This window comes from Oncorhynchus masou, chromosome 12, assembly GCF_036934945.1.
Source record: "Oncorhynchus masou masou isolate Uvic2021 chromosome 12, UVic_Omas_1.1, whole genome shotgun sequence".
NCBI classification, from domain to species: domain Eukaryota; kingdom Metazoa; phylum Chordata; class Actinopteri; order Salmoniformes; family Salmonidae; genus Oncorhynchus; species Oncorhynchus masou.
This window is the reverse complement of record NC_088223.1, coordinates 7,128,048-7,147,619: the sequence shown is the minus strand read 5'-3', so window position 1 is coordinate 7,147,619 and position 19,572 is coordinate 7,128,048. Positions and strand designations below refer to the sequence as shown.

The 19,572-nt window shown below is 42.3% G+C and overlaps 1 protein-coding gene across 9 annotated transcripts in view; it reads left to right on the top strand.

Annotated features, from left to right (window-relative positions):
- LOC135549497 (CYFIP-related Rac1 interactor A-like) overlaps window positions 1-19,572 on the top strand; it is a 99,350-nt gene that overhangs the window by 73,594 nt on the left and 6,184 nt on the right. For all 9 annotated transcript variants that reach the window (XM_064979506.1, XM_064979501.1, XM_064979504.1 and 6 more), the window contains 3 exons: window positions 1,334-1,411; window positions 2,161-2,277; window positions 6,746-6,825. In XM_064979506.1, the coding sequence (XP_064835578.1) occupies window positions 1,334-1,411; window positions 2,161-2,277; window positions 6,746-6,825 (275 nt within the window). The remainder of the gene's footprint in view (window positions 1-1,333; window positions 1,412-2,160; window positions 2,278-6,745; window positions 6,826-19,572) is intronic.

Sequence of the window (19,572 nt, the reverse complement as noted above, 5' to 3'; positions counted from 1 at the left end):
GACGCACAGATTTTTTGGGGCAACAGAGACCTTGATCCGATAGGGGACTGAATGTCTCTGCTGTAACCATGAAGATAGATCTTGACATCTAGCCACTGAGCAGGTTAGCAAACCAAATGCATAGCTGCAGCCTTGAGCTGGATGTCATTTATTTGATACAGAGCCTTTGGAAAGTATTCAGACCACTTGACTTTTTCCACATTTTGTTACGTTACAGTCTAAAATTGATTAAACAATCAATCTACACACAATCTACACACAATACCCCATAATGACATCACAATACACCATAATGACATCACAATACCCTATAATGACATCACAATACCCTATAATGACAAAGGAAAAACAGATTTTTTTGTGAAAAAATAAAAATCCACTGATTTGCTTAAGTATTCAGACCCTTTACTCATTACTTTGTTGAAGCACCTTTGGCAGAGATTACAGCCTTGAGTCTTCTTGGGAATGATGCTACAAGCTTTGCACAACTGTATTTGGGGAGTTTCTCCCATTCTTCTCTGCAGATCCTCTCAAGCTCTGTCAAGTTGGATGGCGAGCATTGCTGCACAGACATTTTCAGGTCTGTCCAGAGTTGTTTGATTGGGTTCAAGTCCAGACTCTGGCTGGGTCACACAAGGAGACTTGTCCTGAAGCCACTCCTGCATTGTCTTGGCTGTGTGCTTTGGGTCGTTTTCCCGTTGGAAGGTGAACCTTCAACCCAGTCTGAGGTCGTGAGCGCTCTGTAGTAGGCTTTCATTAAGGATCTTTCTGTACTTTGTTACGTTCTCCCAGTGCTGCAGAGATGGTTGTCCTTCTGGAAGGTTCTCTCATCTCCACAGAGGAACTCTAGAGCTCTGTCAGAGTGACCATCGGGTTCTTGGTCACCTCCCTGACCAAGGCCCTTCTCCCCCGATTGTTCAGTTCATCCGGGCGGCCAGATCTAGGAAGAATTTTGGTGGTTCCAAACTTATTCCATTCAATAATGATGGAGGCCACTGAGTTCTTGGGGACCTTCAACGCTGCAGAAATGTTTTGGTATCCTTCCTCAGATCTGTGCATCGACACAATCCTGTCTCGGAGCTCTACGGACAATTCCTTTGACCTCATGGCTTGGTTTTTGCTCTGACATGCCCTGTCAACTGTAGGGACCTTATATAGAAAGGTGTGTGCCTTTCCAAATCACGTCCAATTAATTTAATTTACCAATTGCAGTTACTCTATAAGCGGTGGAGTAGCGCACACTGACTCACGCCCCCCCCTCCCCCAAAGTGTTTTCACTGCACTGATTATAGCTACTGTTTAACTTAACCCGCCCCCCTCTCTCTCTCTCTAGATGACAAACCCAGCCATTCAGAATGACTTCAGCTACTACAGGAGAACCATCAGTAGAAACAGGCTGAACAACCAGCAGGTAAGATCATCAGTAGAAACAGGCAGAACAACCAGCAGGTAAGATCATCAGTAGAAACAGGCAGAACAACCAGCAGGTAAGACCATCAGTAGAAACAGGCAGAACAACCAGCAGGTAAGACCATCAGTAGAAACAGGCAGAACAACCAGCAGGTAAGACCATCAGTAGAAACAGGCAGAACAACCAGCAGGTAAGATCATCAGTAGAAACAGGCAGAACAACCAGCAGGTAAGACCATCAGTAGAAACAGGCAGAACAACCAGCAGGTAAGACCATGTTGGCCTGTGCTACATTGGTTCCGTAACCTGGATCGCTTGGCTAAACTGTCAGACGGTTGCTATGGTAACAGTGCTCATTACCAACTGTTAACAAAAAAAAAACACTACTGGTCATCACATAGTACTGTTTTTTTCTCTCTGTGTAGATGTTGAATGAATTGAACTAACACTCACACTTGATTATTTTTCAACCTTCCTAACTTTTCTGATGGCTGCTTTATTAAAGAAAGCGTTGCTTGCTATGACTGTGATATGTGGTTGTCCCACCTAGCTATCTTAAGATCTATGCAAGTCCCTCTGGATAATAACATCTGATGAATGACAAAAATGTCAATGTGAAATGTAATTGCAGGCAGGAAAAGCATCCAACAATGTCACGTTAGATGACGTGCAGATACACAAAAATTAAAGAGGAATCGTGTGCCAAATATCTAAATGTTTTCGTGTTCCAACCATCTCTCTCTGCTGCAGTTGGAGGCGGAGAATGAGGTGAACAACGAGATGGCCAATCGGATGTCTCTGTTCTACGCCGAGGCCACACCCATGCTGAAGACCCTGAGTAATGCCACCACCAAGTTCGTGTCAGAGGTCAGTCAGAGGTCATGACCCCTGTCCCCTAGTTTGAGTCCCTTTCTCCGTCCCGCCCCTCCCTCTAGCTCTTACTGTTACCTAGCGTCAGCTCCTTCCCCCTAAATTAAGAACCTACCTCAAGGCTCTAATTACTACCACCCCAAATTACCCTATACTAACCTCACTGAACCCCAAATTACCCTATACTAGCCTCACTGCACCCCAAGTCACCCTATACTAGCCTCACTGCACCCCAAGTCACCCTATACTAGCCTCACTGCACCCCAAGTCACCCGATACTAGCCTCACTGCACCCCAAGTCACCCTATACTAGCCTCACTGCACCCCAAGTCACCCGATACTAGCCTCACTGCACCCCAAGTCACCCTATACTAGCCTCACTGCACCCCAAGTCACCCTATACTAGCCTCACTGCACCCCAAATCACCCTATACTAGCCTCACTGCACCCCAAATCACCCTATACTAGCCTCACTGCCCCCCAAGTCACCCTATACTAGCCTCACTGCACCCCAAATCACCCTATACTAGCCTCACTGCACCCCAAGTCACCCGATACTAGCCTCACTGCACCCCAAGTCACCCTATACTAGCCTCACTGCACCCCAAGTCACCCTATACTAGCCTCACTGCACCCCAAGTCACCCTATACTAGCCTTACTTCACCCCAAGTCACCCTATACTAGCCTCACTGCACCCCAAATCACCCTATACTAGCCTCACTGCACCCCAAATCACCCTATACTAGCCTCACTGCACCCCAAATCACCCTATACTAGCCTCACTGCACCCCAAATCACCCGATACTAGCCTCACTGCACCCCAAGTCACCCGATACTAGCCTCACTGCACCCCAAGTCACCCGATACTAGCCTCACTGCACCCCAAGTCACCCGATACTAGCCTCACTGCACCCCAAGTTACCCGATACTAGCCTCACTGCACCCCAAGTCACAAATCAAAAATATATTTTCTATTTGAGATTCTTCAAAGTTGCCACCCTTCGCCTTGATGACAGCTGTTCACACTCTTGAGGACATCCTGCGGGGCATTGTCATGCCTGTCACGGCTTTCGTTGTGGGAAGGAGGAGCAGACCAAAATGCAGCGTAGTTGTTGTTCATTTTATTTAAATAAAGAACTATACACTATTAAACTAACAAAATAACAAACGTACGAAAACCGAAAACAGCCCTATCTGGTGCAAAACACAGAGACAGGAACAATCACCCACAAACACACATTGAAACCCAGGCTACCTAAATGTGGTTCCCAATCAGAGACAATCTAACACCTGCCCTGATTGAGAACCATATCAGGCCAAACACCGAAATAGACAAACAAGACATCCAACATAGAATGCCCACTCAGATCACACCCTGACCAACCAAAACATAGAAACATACAAAGTAAACTATGGTCAGGGCGTTACACATGCCATTCATCCGCCGCCATCACCTTTCAGCATCATAATGTACTGCTTCCTGTCGCAAGGATCTGTACACAATTCCTGGAAGCTGAAAATGTCCCAGTTCTTCCAAGGCCTACATACTCACCAGACATATCAGCCATTGAGCATGTTTGGGATGCTCTGGATCGATGTGTAGTACAGTGTGTTCCAGTTTCCCGCCAATATCCAGCAACTTCACACAGCCATTGAGCATGTTTGGGATGCTCTGGATCGATATGTAGTACAGTGTGTTCCAGTTTCCTGCAAATATCCAGCAACTTCACACAGCAATTGAGCATGTTTGGGATGCTCTGGATCGATGTGTATTACAGTGTGTTCCAGTTTCCCGCCAATATCCAGCAACTTCACACAGCAATTGAGCATGTTTGGGATGCTCTGGATCGATGTGTAGTACAGTGTGTTCCAGTTTCCTGCCAATATCCAGCAACTTCACACAGCAATTGAGCATGTTTGGGATGCTCTGGATCGATGTGTAGTACAGTGTGTTCCAGTTTCCCGCCAATATCCAGCAACTTCACACAGCCATTGAGCATGTTTGGGATGCTCTGGATCGATGTGTAGTACAGTGTGTTCCAGTTTCCTGCCAATATCCAGCAACTTCACACAGCAATTGAGCATGTTTGGGATGCTCTGGATCTATGTGTAGTACAGTGTGTTCCAGTTTCCCGCCAATATCCAGCAACTTCACACAGCCATTGAGCACGTTTGGGATGCTCTGGATCGATGTGTAGTACAGTGTGTTCCAGTTTCCCGCCAATATCCAGCAACTTCACACAGCCATTGTAGAGGAGTGACACAACATTACACAGGCCTCAATCTTCCTGATCAACTCTATGTGAAAGAGATGTGTCCCGCTGCATGAGGTGAATGTTGGTCACACCAGATACTGACTGCTTTTCTTTTCCACGCCCCTCCATAGTTTTTACAGTCTATGTGACCAAATCAAGTCAAATCACATTTTATCGTTCACATACACATGGTTAGCAGATGTTGTTGCGAACGTAGCGAAATGCTTGCGCTTCTAGTTCTGACAGTGCAGCAATATCTAACATGTAATCTAACAATTCCACAACAACTACTTTATACACACAAATCTAAGTAAAGGAATGGACTCAGAATATATACATATATAAATATGGATGAGCAATGACAGAGCGGCATAGGCAAGATGCAATAGATGGTATAAAATACAGTACAGGTGAAGTACGAGTAAGGCAAGATATGTAAACATTATTAAAGTGGCATTATTAAAGTGACTAGTGATCCATTTATTAAAGTGGTCAATTATGTCCAGTCTCTATGTAGGCAGCAGCCTCTCTGTGTTAGTGGTGTCTGTTTAATAGAGGTCTCCTGTAGCCTAGTGGTCACAGCAATGGGCCAGTAACTGAAAGGTTACTGGATTGAATCCCTGAATTGACAAGGTAAAGATCTGTTGTTCTGCCCCTGAACAAGGCAGTTAACTCTCTCTTCCCCGGTAGGCCATCAATGTAAGTAATAATTTGTTCTTAAAACTTGTTAGGGATAGCCACCTTTTTTTCAATTTTCAAGAATGAAATAACAGTTGGACTGATCCTGCAGCATTCTTAGACTCAACAACGCTGAAGCAATTATCAGCAGACAAAAAATAAACACAACAAATGTCTATTAGACCATGGTAACATAAAGATTGTAACATTTTTTTCAATTTTTGGCCTAAAATTACGTATCCAAATCTAACTGCCTGTAGCTCAGGCCCTGAAGCACCCCGATTGGTGCTTATTTGACAAAGATGCAGTCAATCAAGTGAAGACCGCCCGTGTCATTGGTGTGCCACGAAGGCGTCGCTCTCTTACCAAATTTGGTGTCCTATAGGATATACTACACCCGTAATGATATAGTGATGTCTGGTTACATTCTAGCATCTCTGAGGAATATATACAAATGTGATTTGACTGGTTGAAAACAACGTTTAGGGTGAGATTTTCACAGATTCCTCTCTTTGCAAATTGAACGAGTGGAAATATAAAATTGATTGTGCATGTTATATGGACCTTTTTAGTATATGATAAAGGATTTTATCTAACAAAACAACACTTCATGTAATCTCTGGGACCCTTTGGATGATAAATCAGAGCAAGATTTCAGAATGTAAGAACAAATTTCACCATCAGAGGTGAATTTGTCAAACCTATAGCGGTGAAAAAAGTGTTTTGTGGTTAGGAGCTCTCCTCAAACAAGAGCATGGATTTTTTTCCGCAGTAATAGCTACTGGAAATTTGACAGTGCAGTTATATTAACAATAATTTAAGCTTTCAGCCGATATAAGACACTTAAATGTACCGACACTTGTTGTTTCTCTAAAATCTGTGATCGTGACACAAGGCACTGCATTATTTACAACTGTCCCATTAACGGGACGCCTCGTTATATTTTTAAAAACAGTCTGATGTCCTTGAGATAGAAGTTGTTACTCAGTCTCTCGGTCCCAGCATTGATGCACCTGTACTGACCTCGCCTTCTGGATGGTGGCTTGGTTGGGTGTTATCCTTGATTATCTTTTGGGCCTTTTTGTGATATCGGTTGCTGTCGGTGTCTTGGAGGGCAGGTAGTTTGCCCCCGGTTATACATTGTGCAGACTGCACCACCCTCTGGAGATGCATATTTCTATATCCCAGTCATGTGAAAGCCAGAGATTAGGGCCTGTCTCCCCCCAGGGGTCAGTGCTGGTATTTACTCTCTGTCTCCCCCCAGGGGCCAGTGCTGGTATTTACTCTCTGTCTCCCCCTACTCTCTGTCTCCCCCCAGGGGTCAGTGCTGGTATTTACTCTCTGTCTCCCCCTATTCTCTGTCTCCCCCCAGGGGCCATTGCTGGTATTTACTCTCTGTCTCCCCCTACTCTCTGTCTCCCCCCAGGGGTCAGTGCTGGTATTTACTCTCTGTCTCCCCCTACTCTCTGTCTCCCACAAGGGGTCAGTGCTGGTATTTATTCTCTGTCTCCCCCTGCTGTCTTTGTTACAGAATAAGACCTTACCCATTGAAGACACCACAGACTGCCTGAGCACCATGGCCTGTGTGTGTCGTGTTATGCTGGAGACCCCGTGAGTAGCTCTCTTTCTCTAGTCCTGTCTTTCTCTAGTCCTGTCTTTCTCTAGTCCTGTCTTTCTCTAGTCCACTCTTTCTCAAGTCAAGTCTTTCTCTAGTCCTGTCTTTCTCTAGTCCTGTCTTTCTCTAGTCTCTTTCTCTAGTCCTGTCTTTCTCTAGTCTCTTTCTCTAGTCCTGTCTTTCTCTAGTCTCTTTCTCTAATCCTGTCTTTCTCTAGTCCTGTCTTTCTCTAATCTCTTTCTCTAGTCCTGTCTTTCTATAGTCCTGTCTTTCTCTAGTCTCTTTCTCTAGTCCTGTCTTTCTCTAGTCTCTTTCTCTAGTCCTGTCTTTCTCTAATCTCTTTCTCTAGTCCTGTCTTTCTATACTCTCATTCTCTAGTCCTGTCTTTCTCTAGTCCTGTCTTTCTCTAGTCCTGTCTTTCTCTAATATCTTTCTCTAGTCCCCTCTTTCTCTAGTCCTGTGTTTCTCTAGCCTCTTTCTCTAATCCTATCTTTCTCTAGTCATGTCTTTCTCTAGTCCTGTCTTTCTCTAGTCCTGTCTTTCTCTAGTCCTGTCTTTCTCTAATATCTTTCTCTAGTCCCCTCTTTCTCTAGTCCTGTGTTTCTCTAGCCTCTTTCTCTAATCCTATCTTTCTCTAGTCCTGTCTTTCTCTAGTCCTGTCTCTCTCTCGTCCTCTCTTTCTCTAGTCTCTTTCTCTAGTCCTCTCTTTCTCTAGTCCTTCTCTTTCTCTAGTCCTGTCTTTCTCTAGTCTCTTTCTCTAGTCCTGTCTTTCTCTAATCTCTTTCTCTAGTCCTGTCTTTCTATACTCTCATTCTCTAGTCCTGTCTTTCTCTAGTCCTGTCTTTCTCTAGTCCTGTCTTTCTCTAATATCTTTCTCTAGTCCCCTCTTTCTCTAGTCCTGTCTTTCTCTAATCTCTTTCTCTAATCCTCTCTTTCTCTAGTCCTGTCTTTCTCTAGTCCTGTCTTTCTCTAGTCCTGTCTTTCTCTAGTCCTGTCTTTCTCTAGTCCACTCTTTCTCAAGTCAAGTCTTTCTCTAGTCCTGTCTTTCTCTAGTCCTGTCTTTCTCTAGTCTCTTTCTCTAGTCCTGTCTTTCTCTAGTCTCTTTCTCTAGTCCTGTCTTTCTCTAGTCTCTTTCTCTAATCCTGTCTTTCTCTAGTCCTGTCTTTCTCTAATCTCTTTCTCTAGTCCTGTCTTTCTATAGTCCTGTCTTTCTCTAGGCTCTTTCTCTAGTCCTGTCTTTCTCTAGTCTCTTTCTCTAGTCCTGTCTTTCTCTAATCTCTTTCTCTAGTCCTGTCTTTCTATACTCTCATTCTCTAGTCCTGTCTTTCTCTAGTCCTGTCTTTCTCTAGTCCTGTCTTTCTCTAATATCTTTCTCTAGTCCCCTCTTTCTCTAGTCCTGTGTTTCTCTAGCCTCTTTCTCTAATCCTATCTTTCTCTAGTCCTGTCTTTCTCTAGTCCTGTCTTTCTCTCGTCCTGTCTTTCTCTAATCTCTTTCTCTAGTCCTCTCTTTCTCTAGTCCTTCTCTTTCTCTAGTCCTGTCTTTCTCTAGTCTCTTTCTCTAGTCCTGTCTTTCTCTAATCTCTTTCTCTAGTCCTGTCTTTCTATACTCTCATTCTCTAGTCCTGTCTTTCTCTAGTCCTGTCTTTCTCTAGTCCTGTCTTTCTCTAATATCTTTCTCTAGTCCCCTCTTTCTCTAGTCCTGTCTTTCTCTAATCTCTTTCTCTAATCCTCTCTTTCTCTAGTCCTGTCTTTCTCTAGTCCTGTCTTTCTCTAGTCCTGTCTTTCTCTAGTCTCTTTCTCTAGTCCTGTCTTTCTCTAGTCTCTTTCTCTAGTCCTGTCTTTCTCTAGTCCTGTCTTTCTCTAATCTCTTTCTCTAGTCCTGTCTTTCTATAGTCCTGTCTTTCTATACTCTCACTCTCTAGTCCTGTCTTTCTCTAGTCCTCTCTTTCTCTAGTCCTGTCTTTCTCTAGTCTCTTTCTCTAGTCTCTTTCTCTAGTCCTGTCTTTCTATACTCTCATTCTCTAGTCCTGTCTTTCTCTAGTCCTGTCTTTCTCTAGTCCTGTCTTTCTCTAATATCTTTCTCTAGTCCCCTCTTTCTCTAGTCCTGTGTTTCTCTAGCCTCTTTCTCTAGTCCTGTCTTTCTCTAGTCTCTTTCTCTAGTCCTGTCTTTCTCTAGTCCTGTCTTTCTCTAATCTCTTTCTCTAATCCTCTCTTTCTCTAGTCCTGTCTTTCTCTAGTCCTGTCTTTCTCTAATCTCTTTCTCTAATCCTCTCTTTCTCTAGTCCTGTATTTCTCTAGTCCTGTCTTTCTCTAGTCCTGTCTTGTCTCTTTCTCTAGTCCTGTCTTTCTCTTGTCTCTTTCTCTAGTCCTGTCTTTCTCTAGTCTCTTTCTCTAGTCCTGTCTTTCTCTTGTCTCTTTCTCTAGTCCTGTCTTTCTCTAATCTCTTTCTCTAGTCCTCTCTTTCTCTAGTCAAGTCTTTCTCTAGTCCTGTCATTCTCTAGTCCTGTCTTTCTCTAGTCTCTTTCTCTAGTCCTGTCTTTCTCTAGTCTCTTTCTCTAGTCCTGTCTTTCTCTAGTCTCTTTCTCTAGTCCTGTCTTTCTCTAGTCCTGTCTTTCTCTAATCTCTTTCTCTAGTCCTGTCTTTCTATAGTCCTGTCTTTCTCTAGTCTCTTTCTCTAGTCCTGTCTTTCTCTAGTCTCTTTCTCTAGTCCTGTCTTTCTCTAGTCTCTTTCTCTAGTCTCTTTCTCTAGTCCTGTCTTTCTATACTCTCATTCTCTAGTCCTGTCTTTCTCTAGTCCTGTCTTTCTCTAGTCCTGTCTTTCTCTAATATCTTTCTCTAGTCCCCTCTTTCTCTAGTCCTGTGTTTCTCTAGCCTCTTTCTCTAGTCCTGTCTTTCTCTAGTCTCATTCTCTAGTCCTGTCTTTCTATCATCCTGTCTTTCTCTAATCTCTTTCTCTAGTCCTCTCTTTCTCTAGTCCTTCTCTTTCTCTATTCCTGTCTTTCTCTAGTCCTGTCTTTCTCTAATCTCTTTCTCTAATCCTATCTTTCTCTAGTCCTGTCTTTCTCTAGTCCTGTCTTTCTCTAGTCCTGTCTTTCTCTAGTCTCTTTCTCTAGTCCTGTCTTTCTCTAGTCCTGTCTTTCTCTAGTCTCTTTCTCTAGTCCTGTCTTTCTCTAGTCTCTTTCTCTAGTCCTGTCTTTCTCTAGTCTCTTTCTCTAGTCCTGTCTTTCTCTAGTCCTGTCTTTCTCTAATCTCTTTCTCTAGTCCTGTCTTTCTATAGTCCTGTCTTTCTATACTCTCATTCTCTAGTCCTGTCTTTCTCTAGTCTCTTTCTCTAGTCCTGTCTTTCTCTAGTCTCTTTCTCTAGTCTCTTTCTCTAGTCCTGTCTTTCTATACTCTCATTCTCTAGTCCTGTCTTTCTCTAGTCCTGTCTTTCTCTAGTCCTGTCTTTCTCTAATATCTTTCTCTAGTCCCCTCTTTCTCTAGTCCTGTGTTTCTCTAGCCTCTTTCTCTAGTCCTGTCTTTCTCTAGTCTCTTTCTCTAGTCCTGTCTTTCTCTCGTCCTGTCTTTCTCTATCTCTTTCTCTAGTCCTCTCTTTCTCTAGTCCTTCTCTTTCTCTAGTCCTGTCTTTCTCTAGTCCTGTCTTTCTCTAATCTCTTTCTCTAATCCTCTCTTTCTCTAGTCCTGTATTTCTCTAGTCCTGTCTTTCTCTAGTCCTGTCTTGTCTCTTTCTCTAGTCCTGTCTTTCTCTTGTCTCTTTCTCTAGTCCTGTCTTTCTCTAGTCTCTTTCTCTAGTCCTGTCTTTCTCTTGTCTCTTTCTCTAGTCCTGTCTTTCTCTAATCTCTTTCTCTAGTCCTCTCTTTCTCTAGTCCTTCTCTTTCTCTAGTCCTGTCTTTCTCTAGTCCTGTCTTTCTCTAATCTCTTTCTCTAATCCTCTCTTTCTCTAGTCCTGTATTTCTCTAGTCCTGTCTTTCTCTAGTCCTGTCTTGTCTCTTTCTCTAGTCCTGTCTTTCTCTTGTCTCTTTCTCTAGTCCTGTCTTTCTCTAGTCTCTTTCTCTAGTCCTGTCTTTCTCTAGTCTCTTTCTCTAGTCCTGTCTTTCTCTAGTCTCTTTCTCTAGTCCTGTCTTTCTCTAGTCCTGTCTTTCTCTAATCTCTTTCTCTAGTCCTGTCTTTCTATAGTCCTGTCTTTCTCTAGTCTCTTTCTCTAGTCCTGTCTTTCTCTAGTCTCTTTCTCTAGTCCTGTCTTTCTCTAGTCTCTTTCTCTAGTCTCTTTCTCTAGTCCTGTCTTTCTATACTCTCATTCTCTAGTCCTGTCTTTCTCTAGTCCTGTCTTTCTCTAGTCCTGTCTTTCTCTAATATCTTTCTCTAGTCCCCTCTTTCTCTAGTCCTGTGTTTCTCTAGCCTCTTTCTCTAGTCCTGTCTTTCTCTAGTCTCATTCTCTAGTCCTGTCTTTCTATCATCCTGTCTTTCTCTAATCTCTTTCTCTAGTCCTCTCTTTCTCTAGTCCTTCTCTTTCTCTATTCCTGTCTTTCTCTAGTCCTGTCTTTCTCTAATCTCTTTCTCTAATCCTATCTTTCTCTAGTCCTGTCTTTCTCTAGTCCTGTCTTTCTCTAGTCCTGTCTTTCTCTAGTCTCTTTCTCTAGTCCTGTCTTTCTCTAGTCCTGTCTTTCTCTAGTCTCTTTCTCTAGTCCTGTCTTTCTCTAGTCTCTTTCTCTAGTCCTGTCTTTCTCTAGTCTCTTTCTCTAGTCCTGTCTTTCTCTAGTCCTGTCTTTCTCTAATCTCTTTCTCTAGTCCTGTCTTTCTATAGTCCTGTCTTTCTCTAGTCTCTTTCTCTAGTCCTGTCTTTCTCTAGTCTCTTTCTCTAGTCCTGTCTTTCTATACTCTCATTCTCTAGTCCTGTCTTTCTCTAGTCCTGTCTTTCTCTAGTCCTGTCTTTCTCTAATATCTTTCTCTAGTCCCCTCTTTCTCTAGTCTCTTTCTCTAGTCCTGTCTTTCTATACTCTCATTCTCTAGTCCTGTCTTTCTCTAGTCCTGTCTTTCTCTAGTCCTGTCTTTCTCTAGTCTCTTTCTCTAGTCCTGTCTTTCTCTAGTCCTGTCTTTCTCTAATCTCTTTCTCTAGTCCTGTCTTTCTATAGTCCTGTCTTTCTCTAGTCTCTTTCTCTAGTCCTGTCTTTCTCTAGTCTCTTTCTCTAGTCCTGTCTTTCTCTAGTCTCTTTCTCTAGTCTCTTTCTCTAGTCCTTTCTTTCTATACTCTCATTCTCTAGTCCTGTCTTTCTCTAGTCCTGTCTTTCTCTAGTCCTGTCTTTCTCTAATATCTTTCTCTAGTCCCCTCTTTCTCTAGTCCTGTGTTTCTCTAGCCTCTTTCTCTAGTCCTGTCTTTCTCTAGTCTCTTTCTCTAGTCCTGACTTTCTCTAATCTCTTTCTCTAGTCCTGTCTTTCTCTAGTCTCTTTCTCTAGTCCTGTCTTTCTCTTGTCTCTTTCTCTAGTCCTGTCTTTCTCTAATATCTTTCTCTAGTCCCCTCTTTCTCTAGTCCTGTGTTTCTCTAGCCTCTTTCTCTAGTCCTGTCTTTCTCTAGTCTCATTCTCTAGTCCTGTCTTTCTATCATCCTGTCTTTCTCTAATCTCTTTCTCTAGTCCTCTCTTTCTCTAGTCCTTCTCTTTCTCTATTCCTGTCTTTCTCTAGTCCTGTCTTTCTCTAATCTCTTTCTCTAATCCTATCTTTCTCTAGTCCTGTCTTTCTCTAGTCCTGTCTTTCTCTAGTCCTGTCTTTCTCTAGTCTCTTTCTCTAGTCCTGTCTTTCTCTAGTCCTGTCTTTCTCTATTCTCTTTCTCTAGTCCTGTCTTTCTCTAGTCTCTTTCTCTAGTCCTGTCTTTCTCTAGTCCTGTCTTTCTCTAGTCTCTTTCTCTAGTCCTGTCTTTCTATACTCTCTTTCTCTAGTCCTGTCTTTCTCTAGTCTCTTTCTCTAGTCCTGTCTTTCTCTAGTCCTGTCTTTCTCTAATCTCTTTCTCTAGTCCTGTCTTTCTATAGTCCTGTCTTTCTCTAGTCTCTTTCTCTAGTCCTGTCTTTCTCTAGTCTCTTTCTCTAGTCCTGTCTTTCTCTAGTCTCTTTCTCTAGTCTCTTTCTCTAGTCCTTTCTTTCTATACTCTCATTCTCTAGACCTGTCTTTCTCTAGTCCTGTCTTTCTCTAGTCCTGTCTTTCTCTAATAACTTTCTCTAGTCCCCTCTTTCTCTAGTCCTGTGTTTCTCTAGACTCTTTCTCTAGTCCTGTCTTTCTCTAGTTTCTTTCTCTAGTCCTGTCTTTCTCTAATCTCTTTCTCTAGTCCTGTCTTTCTCTAGTCTCTTTCTCTAGTCCTCTCTTTCTCTAGTCCTTCTCTTTCTCTAGTCCTGTCTTTCTCTAGTCCTGTCTTTCTCTAATCTCTTTCTCTAATCCTCTCTTTCTCTAGTCCTGTATTTCTCTAGTCCTGTCTTTCTCTAGTCCTGTCTTGTCTCTTTCTCTAGTCCTTTATTTCTCTTGTCTCTTTCTCTAGTCCTGTCTTTCTCTAGTCTCTTTCTCTAGTCCTGTCTTTCTCTTGTCTCTTTCTCTAGTCCTGTCTTTCTCTAATCTCTTTCTCTAGTCCACTCTTTCTCTAGTCAAGTCTTTCTCTAGTCCTGTCATTCTCTAGTCCTGTCTTTCTCTAATATCTTTCTCTAGTCCTGTCTTTCTCTAGTCTCTTTCTCTAGTCCTGTCTTTCTCTAGTCTCTTTCTCTAGTCCTGTCTTTCTCTAGTCCTGTCTTTCTCTAATCTCTTTCTCTAGTCCTGTCTTTCTATAGTCCTGTCTTTCTCTAGTCTCTTTCTCTAGTCCTGTCTTTCTCTAGTCTCTTTCTCTAGTCCTGTCTTTCTATACTCTCATTCTCTAGTCCTGTCTTTCTCTAGTCCTGTCTTTCTCTAGTCCTGTCTTTCTCTAATATCTTTCTCTAGTCCCCTCTTTCTCTAGTCCTGTGTTTCTCTAGCCTCTTTCTCTAGTCCTGTCTTTCTCTAGTCTCATTCTCTAGTCCTGTCTTTCTATCATCCTGTCTTTCTCTAATCTCTTTCTCTAGTCCTCTCTTTCTCTAGTCCTTCTCTTTCTCTATTCCTGTCTTTCTCTAGTCCTGTCTTTCTCTAATCTCTTTCTCTAATCCTATCTTTCTCTAGTCCTGTCTTCCTCTAGTCCTGTCTTTCTCTAGTCTCTTTCTCTAGTCCTGTCTTTCTCTAGTCCTGTCTTTCTCTAGTCTCTTTCTCTAGTCCTGTCTTTCTCTAGTCTCTTTCTCTAGTCCTGTCTTTCTCTAGTCTCTTTCTCTAGTCCTGTCTTTCTCTAGTCCTGTCTTTCTCTAATCTCTTTCTCTAGTCCTGTCTTTCTATAGTCCTGTCTTTCTCTAGTCTCTTTCTCTAGTCCTGTCTTTCTCTAGTCTCTTTCTCTAGTCCTGTCTTTCTCTAGTCTTTTTCTCTAGTCTCTTTCTCTAGTCCTTTCTTTCTATACTCTCATTCTCTAGTCCTGTCTTTCTCTAGTCCTGTCTTTCTCTAGTCCTGTCTTTCTCTAATATCTTTCTCTAGTCCCCTCTTTCTCTAGTCCTGTGTTTCTCTAGCCTCTTTCTCTAGTCCTGTCTTTCTCTAGTCTCTTTCTCTAGTCCTGTCTTTCTCTAATCTCTTTCTCTAGTCCTGTCTTTCTCTAGTCTCTTTCTCTAGTCCTGTCTTTCTCTTGTCTCTTTCTCTAGTCCTGTCTTTCTCTAATATCTTTCTCTAGTCCCCTCTTTCTCTAGTCCTGTGTTTCTCTAGCCTCTTTCTCTAGTCCTGTCTTTCTCTAGTCTCATTCTCTAGTCCTGTCTTTCTATCATCCTGTCTTTCTCTAATCTCTTTCTCTAGTCCTCTCTTTCTCTAGTCCTTCTCTTTCTCTATTCCTGTCTTTCTCTAGTCCTGTCTTTCTCTAATCTCTTTCTCTAATCCTATCTTTCTCTAGTCCTGTCTTTCTCTAGTCCTGTCTTTCTCTAGTCCTGTCTTTCTCTAGTCTCTTTCTCTAGTCCTGTCTTTCTCTAGTCCTGTCTTTCTCTAGTCTCTTTCTCTAGTCCTGTCTTTCTCTAGTCTCTTTCTCTAGTCCTGTCTTTCTCTAGTCCTGTCTTTCTCTAGTCCTGTCTTTCTCTAGTCCTGTCTTTCTCTAGTCTCTTTCTCTAGTCCTGTCTTTCTCTAGTCTCTTTCTCTAGTCCTGTCTTTCTCTAGTCCTGTCTTTCTCTAATCTCTTTCTCTAGTCCTGTCTTTCTATAGTCCTGTCTTTCTCTAGTCTCTTTCTCTAGTCCTGTCTTTCTCTAGTCTCTTTCTCTAGTCCTGTCTTTCTCTAGTCTCTTTCTCTAGTCTCTTTCTCTAGTCCTTTCTTTCTATACTCTCATTCTCTAGACCTGTCTTTCTCTAGTCCTGTCTTTCTCTAGTCCTGTCTTTCTCTAATAACTTTCTCTAGTCCCCTCTTTCTCTAGTCCTGTGTTTCTCTAGACTCTTTCTCTAGTCCTGTCTTTCTCTAGTTTCTTTCTCTAGTCCTGTCTTTCTCTAATCTCTTTCTCTAGTCCTGTCTTTCTCTAGTCTCTTTCTCTAGTCCTCTCTTTCTCTAGTCCTTCTCTTTCTCTAGTCCTGTCTTTCTCTAGTCCTGTCTTTCTCTAATCTCTTTCTCTAATCCTCTCTTTCTCTAGTCCTGTATTTCTCTAGTCCTGTCTTTCTCTAGTCCTGTCTTGTCTCTTTCTCTAGTCCTTTATTTCTCTTGTCTCTTTCTCTAGTCCTGTCTTTCTCTAGGCTCTTTCTCTAGTCCTGTCTTTCTCTTGTCTCTTTCTCTAGTCCTGTCTTTCTCTAATCTCTTTCTCTAGTCCACTCTTTCTCTAGTCAAGTCTTTCTCTAGTCCTGTCATTCTCTAGTCCTGTCTTTCTCTAGTCTCTTTCTCTAGTCCTGTCTTTCTCTAGTCTCTTTCTCTAGTCCTGTCTTTCTCTAGTCTCTTTCTCTAGTCCTGTCTTTCTCTAGTCCTGTCTTTCTCTAATCTCTTTCTCTAGTCCTGTCTTTCTATAGTCCTGTCTTTCTCTAATCTCTTTCTCTAGTCCTGTCTTTCTCTAGTCTCTTTCTCTAGTACTGTCTTTCTATACTCTCATTCTCTAGTCCTGTCTTTCTCTAGTCCTGTCTTTCTCTAGTCCTGTCTTTCTCTAATATCTTTCTCTAGTCCCCTCTTTCTCTAGTCCTGTGTTTCTCTAGCCTCTTTCTCTAGTCATGTCTTTCTCTAGTCTCTTTCTCTAGTCCTGTCTTTCTCTCATCCTGTCTTTCTCTAATCTCTTTCTCTAGTCCTCTCTTTCTCTAGTCCTTCTCTTTCTCTATTCCTGTCTTTCTCTAGTCCTGTCTTTCTCTAATCTCTTTCTCTAATCCTATCTTTCTCTAGTCCTGTCTTTCTCTAGTCCTGTCTTTCTCTAGTCCTGTCTTTCTCTAGTCTCTTTCTCTAGTCCTGTCTTTCTCTAGTCTCTTTCTCTAGTCCTGTGTTTCTCTAGCCTCTTTCTCTAGTCCTGTCTTTCTCTAGTCTCTTTCTCTAGTCCTGTCTTTCTCTAGTCCTGTCTTTCTCTAATCTCTTTCTCTAGTCCTGTCTTTCTATAGTCCTGTCTTTCTCTAGTCTCTTTCTCTAGTCCTGTCGTTCTCTAGTCTCTTTCTCTAGTCCTGTCTTTCTCTAGTCTCTTTCTCTAGTCTCTTTCTCTAGTCCTGTCTTTCTATACTCTCATTCTCTAGTCCTGTCTTTCTCTAGTCCTGTCTTTCTCTAGTCCTGTCTTTCTCTAATATCTTTCTCTAGTCCCCTCTTTCTCTAGTCCTGTGTTTCTCTAGCCTCTTTCTCTAGTCCTGTCTTTCTCTAGTCTCTTTCTCTAGTCCTGGCTTTCTCTAATCTCTTTCTCTAGTCCTGTCTTTCTCTAGTCTCTTTCTCTAGTCCTGTCTTTCTCTTGTCTCTTTCTCTAGTCCTGTCTTTCTCTAATCTCTTTCTCTAGTCCTCTCTTTCTCTAGTCCTGTCTTTCTCTAGGCTCTTTCTCTAGTCCTGTCTTTCTCTAGTCTCTTTCTCTAGTCCTGTCTTTCTCTAGTCCTGTCTTGTCTCTTTCTCTAGTCCTGTCTTTCTCTAGTCCTGTCTTTCTCTAGTATCTTTCTCTAGTCCCCTCTTTCTCTAGTCCTGTGTTTCTCTAGCCTCTTTCTCTAGTCCTGTCTTTCTCTAGTCTCTTTCTCTAGTCCTGTCTTTCTCTTATCTCTTTCTCTAGTCCTGTCTTTCTCTAGCCTCTTTCTCTAGTCCTGTCTTTCTCTAGTCTCTTTCTCTAGTCCTGTCTTTCTCTAATCTCTTTCTCTAGTCCTGTCTTTCTCTAGTCTCTTTCTCTAGTCCTGTCTTTCTCTTGTCTCTTTCTCTAGTCTTGTCTTTCTCTAATCTCTTTCTCTAGTCCTCTCTTTCTCTAGTCCTGTCTTTCTCTAGTCTCTTTCTCTAGTCCTGTCTTTCTCTAATCTCTTTCTCTAGTCCTCTCTTTCTCTAGTCCTGTCTTTCTCTAGTCTCTTTCTCTAGTCCTGTCTTTCTCTAGTCTCTTTCTCTAGTCCTGTCTTTCTCTAGTCTCTTTCTCTAGTCCTGTCTTTCTCTAGTCTCTTTCTCTAGTCCTGTCTTTCTCTTGTCTCTTTCTCTAGTCCTGTCTTTCTCTAATCTCTTTCTCTAGTCCACTCTTTCTCTAGTCAAGTCTTTCTCTAGTCCTGTCATTCTCTAGTCCTGTCTTTCTCTAGTCTCTTTCTCTAGTCCTGTCTTTCTCTAGTCTCTTTCTCTAGTCCTGTCTTTCTCTAGTCTCTTTCTCTAGTCCTGTCTTTCTCTAGTCCTGTCTTTCTCTAATCTCTTTCTCTAGTCCTGTCTTTCTATAGTCCTGTCTTTCTCTAGTCTCTTTCTCTAGTCCTGTCTTTCTCTAGTCTCTTTCTCTAGTACTGTCTTTCTATACTCTCATTCTCTAGTCCTGTCTTTCTCTAGTCCTGTCTTTCTCTAGTCCTGTCTTTCTCTAATATCTTTCTCTAGTCCCCTCTTTCTCTAGTCCTGTGTTTCTCTAGCCTCTTTCTCTAGTCATGTCTTTCTCTAGTCTCTTTCTCTAGTCCTGTCTTTCTCTCATCCTGTCTTTCTCTAATCTCTTTCTCTAGTCCTCTCTTTCTCTAGTCCTTCTCTTTCTCTATTCCTGTCTTTCTCTAGTCCTGTCTTTCTCTAATCTCTTTCTCTAATCCTATCTTTCTCTAGTCCTGTCTTTCTCTAGTCCTGTCTTTCTCTAGTCCTGTCTTTCTCTAGTCTCTTTCTCTAGTCCTGTCTTTCTCTAGTCTCTTTCTCTAGTCCTGTGTTTCTCTAGCCTCTTTCTCTAGTCCTGTCTTTCTCTAGTCTCTTTCTCTAGTCCTGTCTTTCTCTAGTCCTGTCTTTCTCTAATCTCTTTCTCTAGTCCTGTCTTTCTATAGTCCTGTCTTTCTCTAGTCTCTTTCTCTAGTCCTGTCGTTCTCTAGTCTCTTTCTCTAGTCCTGTCTTTCTCTAGTCTCTTTCTCTAGTCTCTTTCTCTAGTCCTGTCTTTCTATACTCTCATTCTCTAGTCCTGTCTTTCTCTAGTCCTGTCTTTCTCTAGTCCTGTCTTTCTCTAATATCTTTCTCTAGTCCCCTCTTTCTCTAGTCCTGTGTTTCTCTAGCCTCTTTCTCTAGTCCTGTCTTTCTCTAGTCTCTTTCTCTAGTCCTGGCTTTCTCTAATCTCTTTCTCTAGTCCTGTCTTTCTCTAGTCTCTTTCTCTAGTCCTGTCTTTCTCTTGTCTCTTTCTCTAGTCCTGTCTTTCTCTAATCTCTTTCTCTAGTCCTCTCTTTCTCTAGTCCTGTCTTTCTCTAGGCTCTTTCTCTAGTCCTGTCTTTCTCTAGTCTCTTTCTCTAGTCCTGTCTTTCTCTAGTCCTGTCTTGTCTCTTTCTCTAGTCCTGTCTTTCTCTAGTCCTGTCTTTCTCTAGTATCTTTCTCTAGTCCCCTCTTTCTCTAGTCCTGTGTTTCTCTAGCCTCTTTCTCTAGTCCTGTCTTTCTCTAGTCTCTTTCTCTAGTCCTGTCTTTCTCTTATCTCTTTCTCTAGTCCTGTCTTTCTCTAGCCTCTTTCTCTAGTCCTGTCTTTCTCTAGTCTCTTTCTCTAGTCCTGTCTTTCTCTAATCTCTTTCTCTAGTCCTGTCTTTCTCTAGTCTCTTTCTCTAGTCCTGTCTTTCTCTTGTCTCTTTCTCTAGTCTTGTCTTTCTCTAATCTCTTTCTCTAGTCCTCTCTTTCTCTAGTCCTGTCTTTCTCTAGTCTCTTTCTCTAGTCCTGTCTTTCTCTAATCTCTTTCTCTAGTCCTCTCTTTCTCTAGTCCTGTCTTTCTCTAGTCTCTTTCTCTAGTCCTGTCTTTCTCTAGTCTCTTTCTCTAGTCCTGTCTTTCTCTAGTCTCTTTCTCTAGTCCTGTCTTTCTCTTGTCTCTTTCTCTAGTCCTGTCTTTCTCTAATCTCTTTCTCTAGTCCTCTCTTTCTCTAGTCCTGTCTTTCTCTAGTCTCTTTCTCTAGTCCTGTCTTTCTCTAGTCTCTTTCTCTAGTCCCCTCTTTCTCTAGTCCTGTCTTTCTCTAGTCTCTTTCTCTAGTCCTGTCTTTCTCTAGTCTCTTTCTCTTGTCCTGTCTTTCTTTAGTCCTCTCTTTCTCTAGTCCTGTCTTTCTCTAACTCTTTCTCTATGTCCCTCTTTCTCTA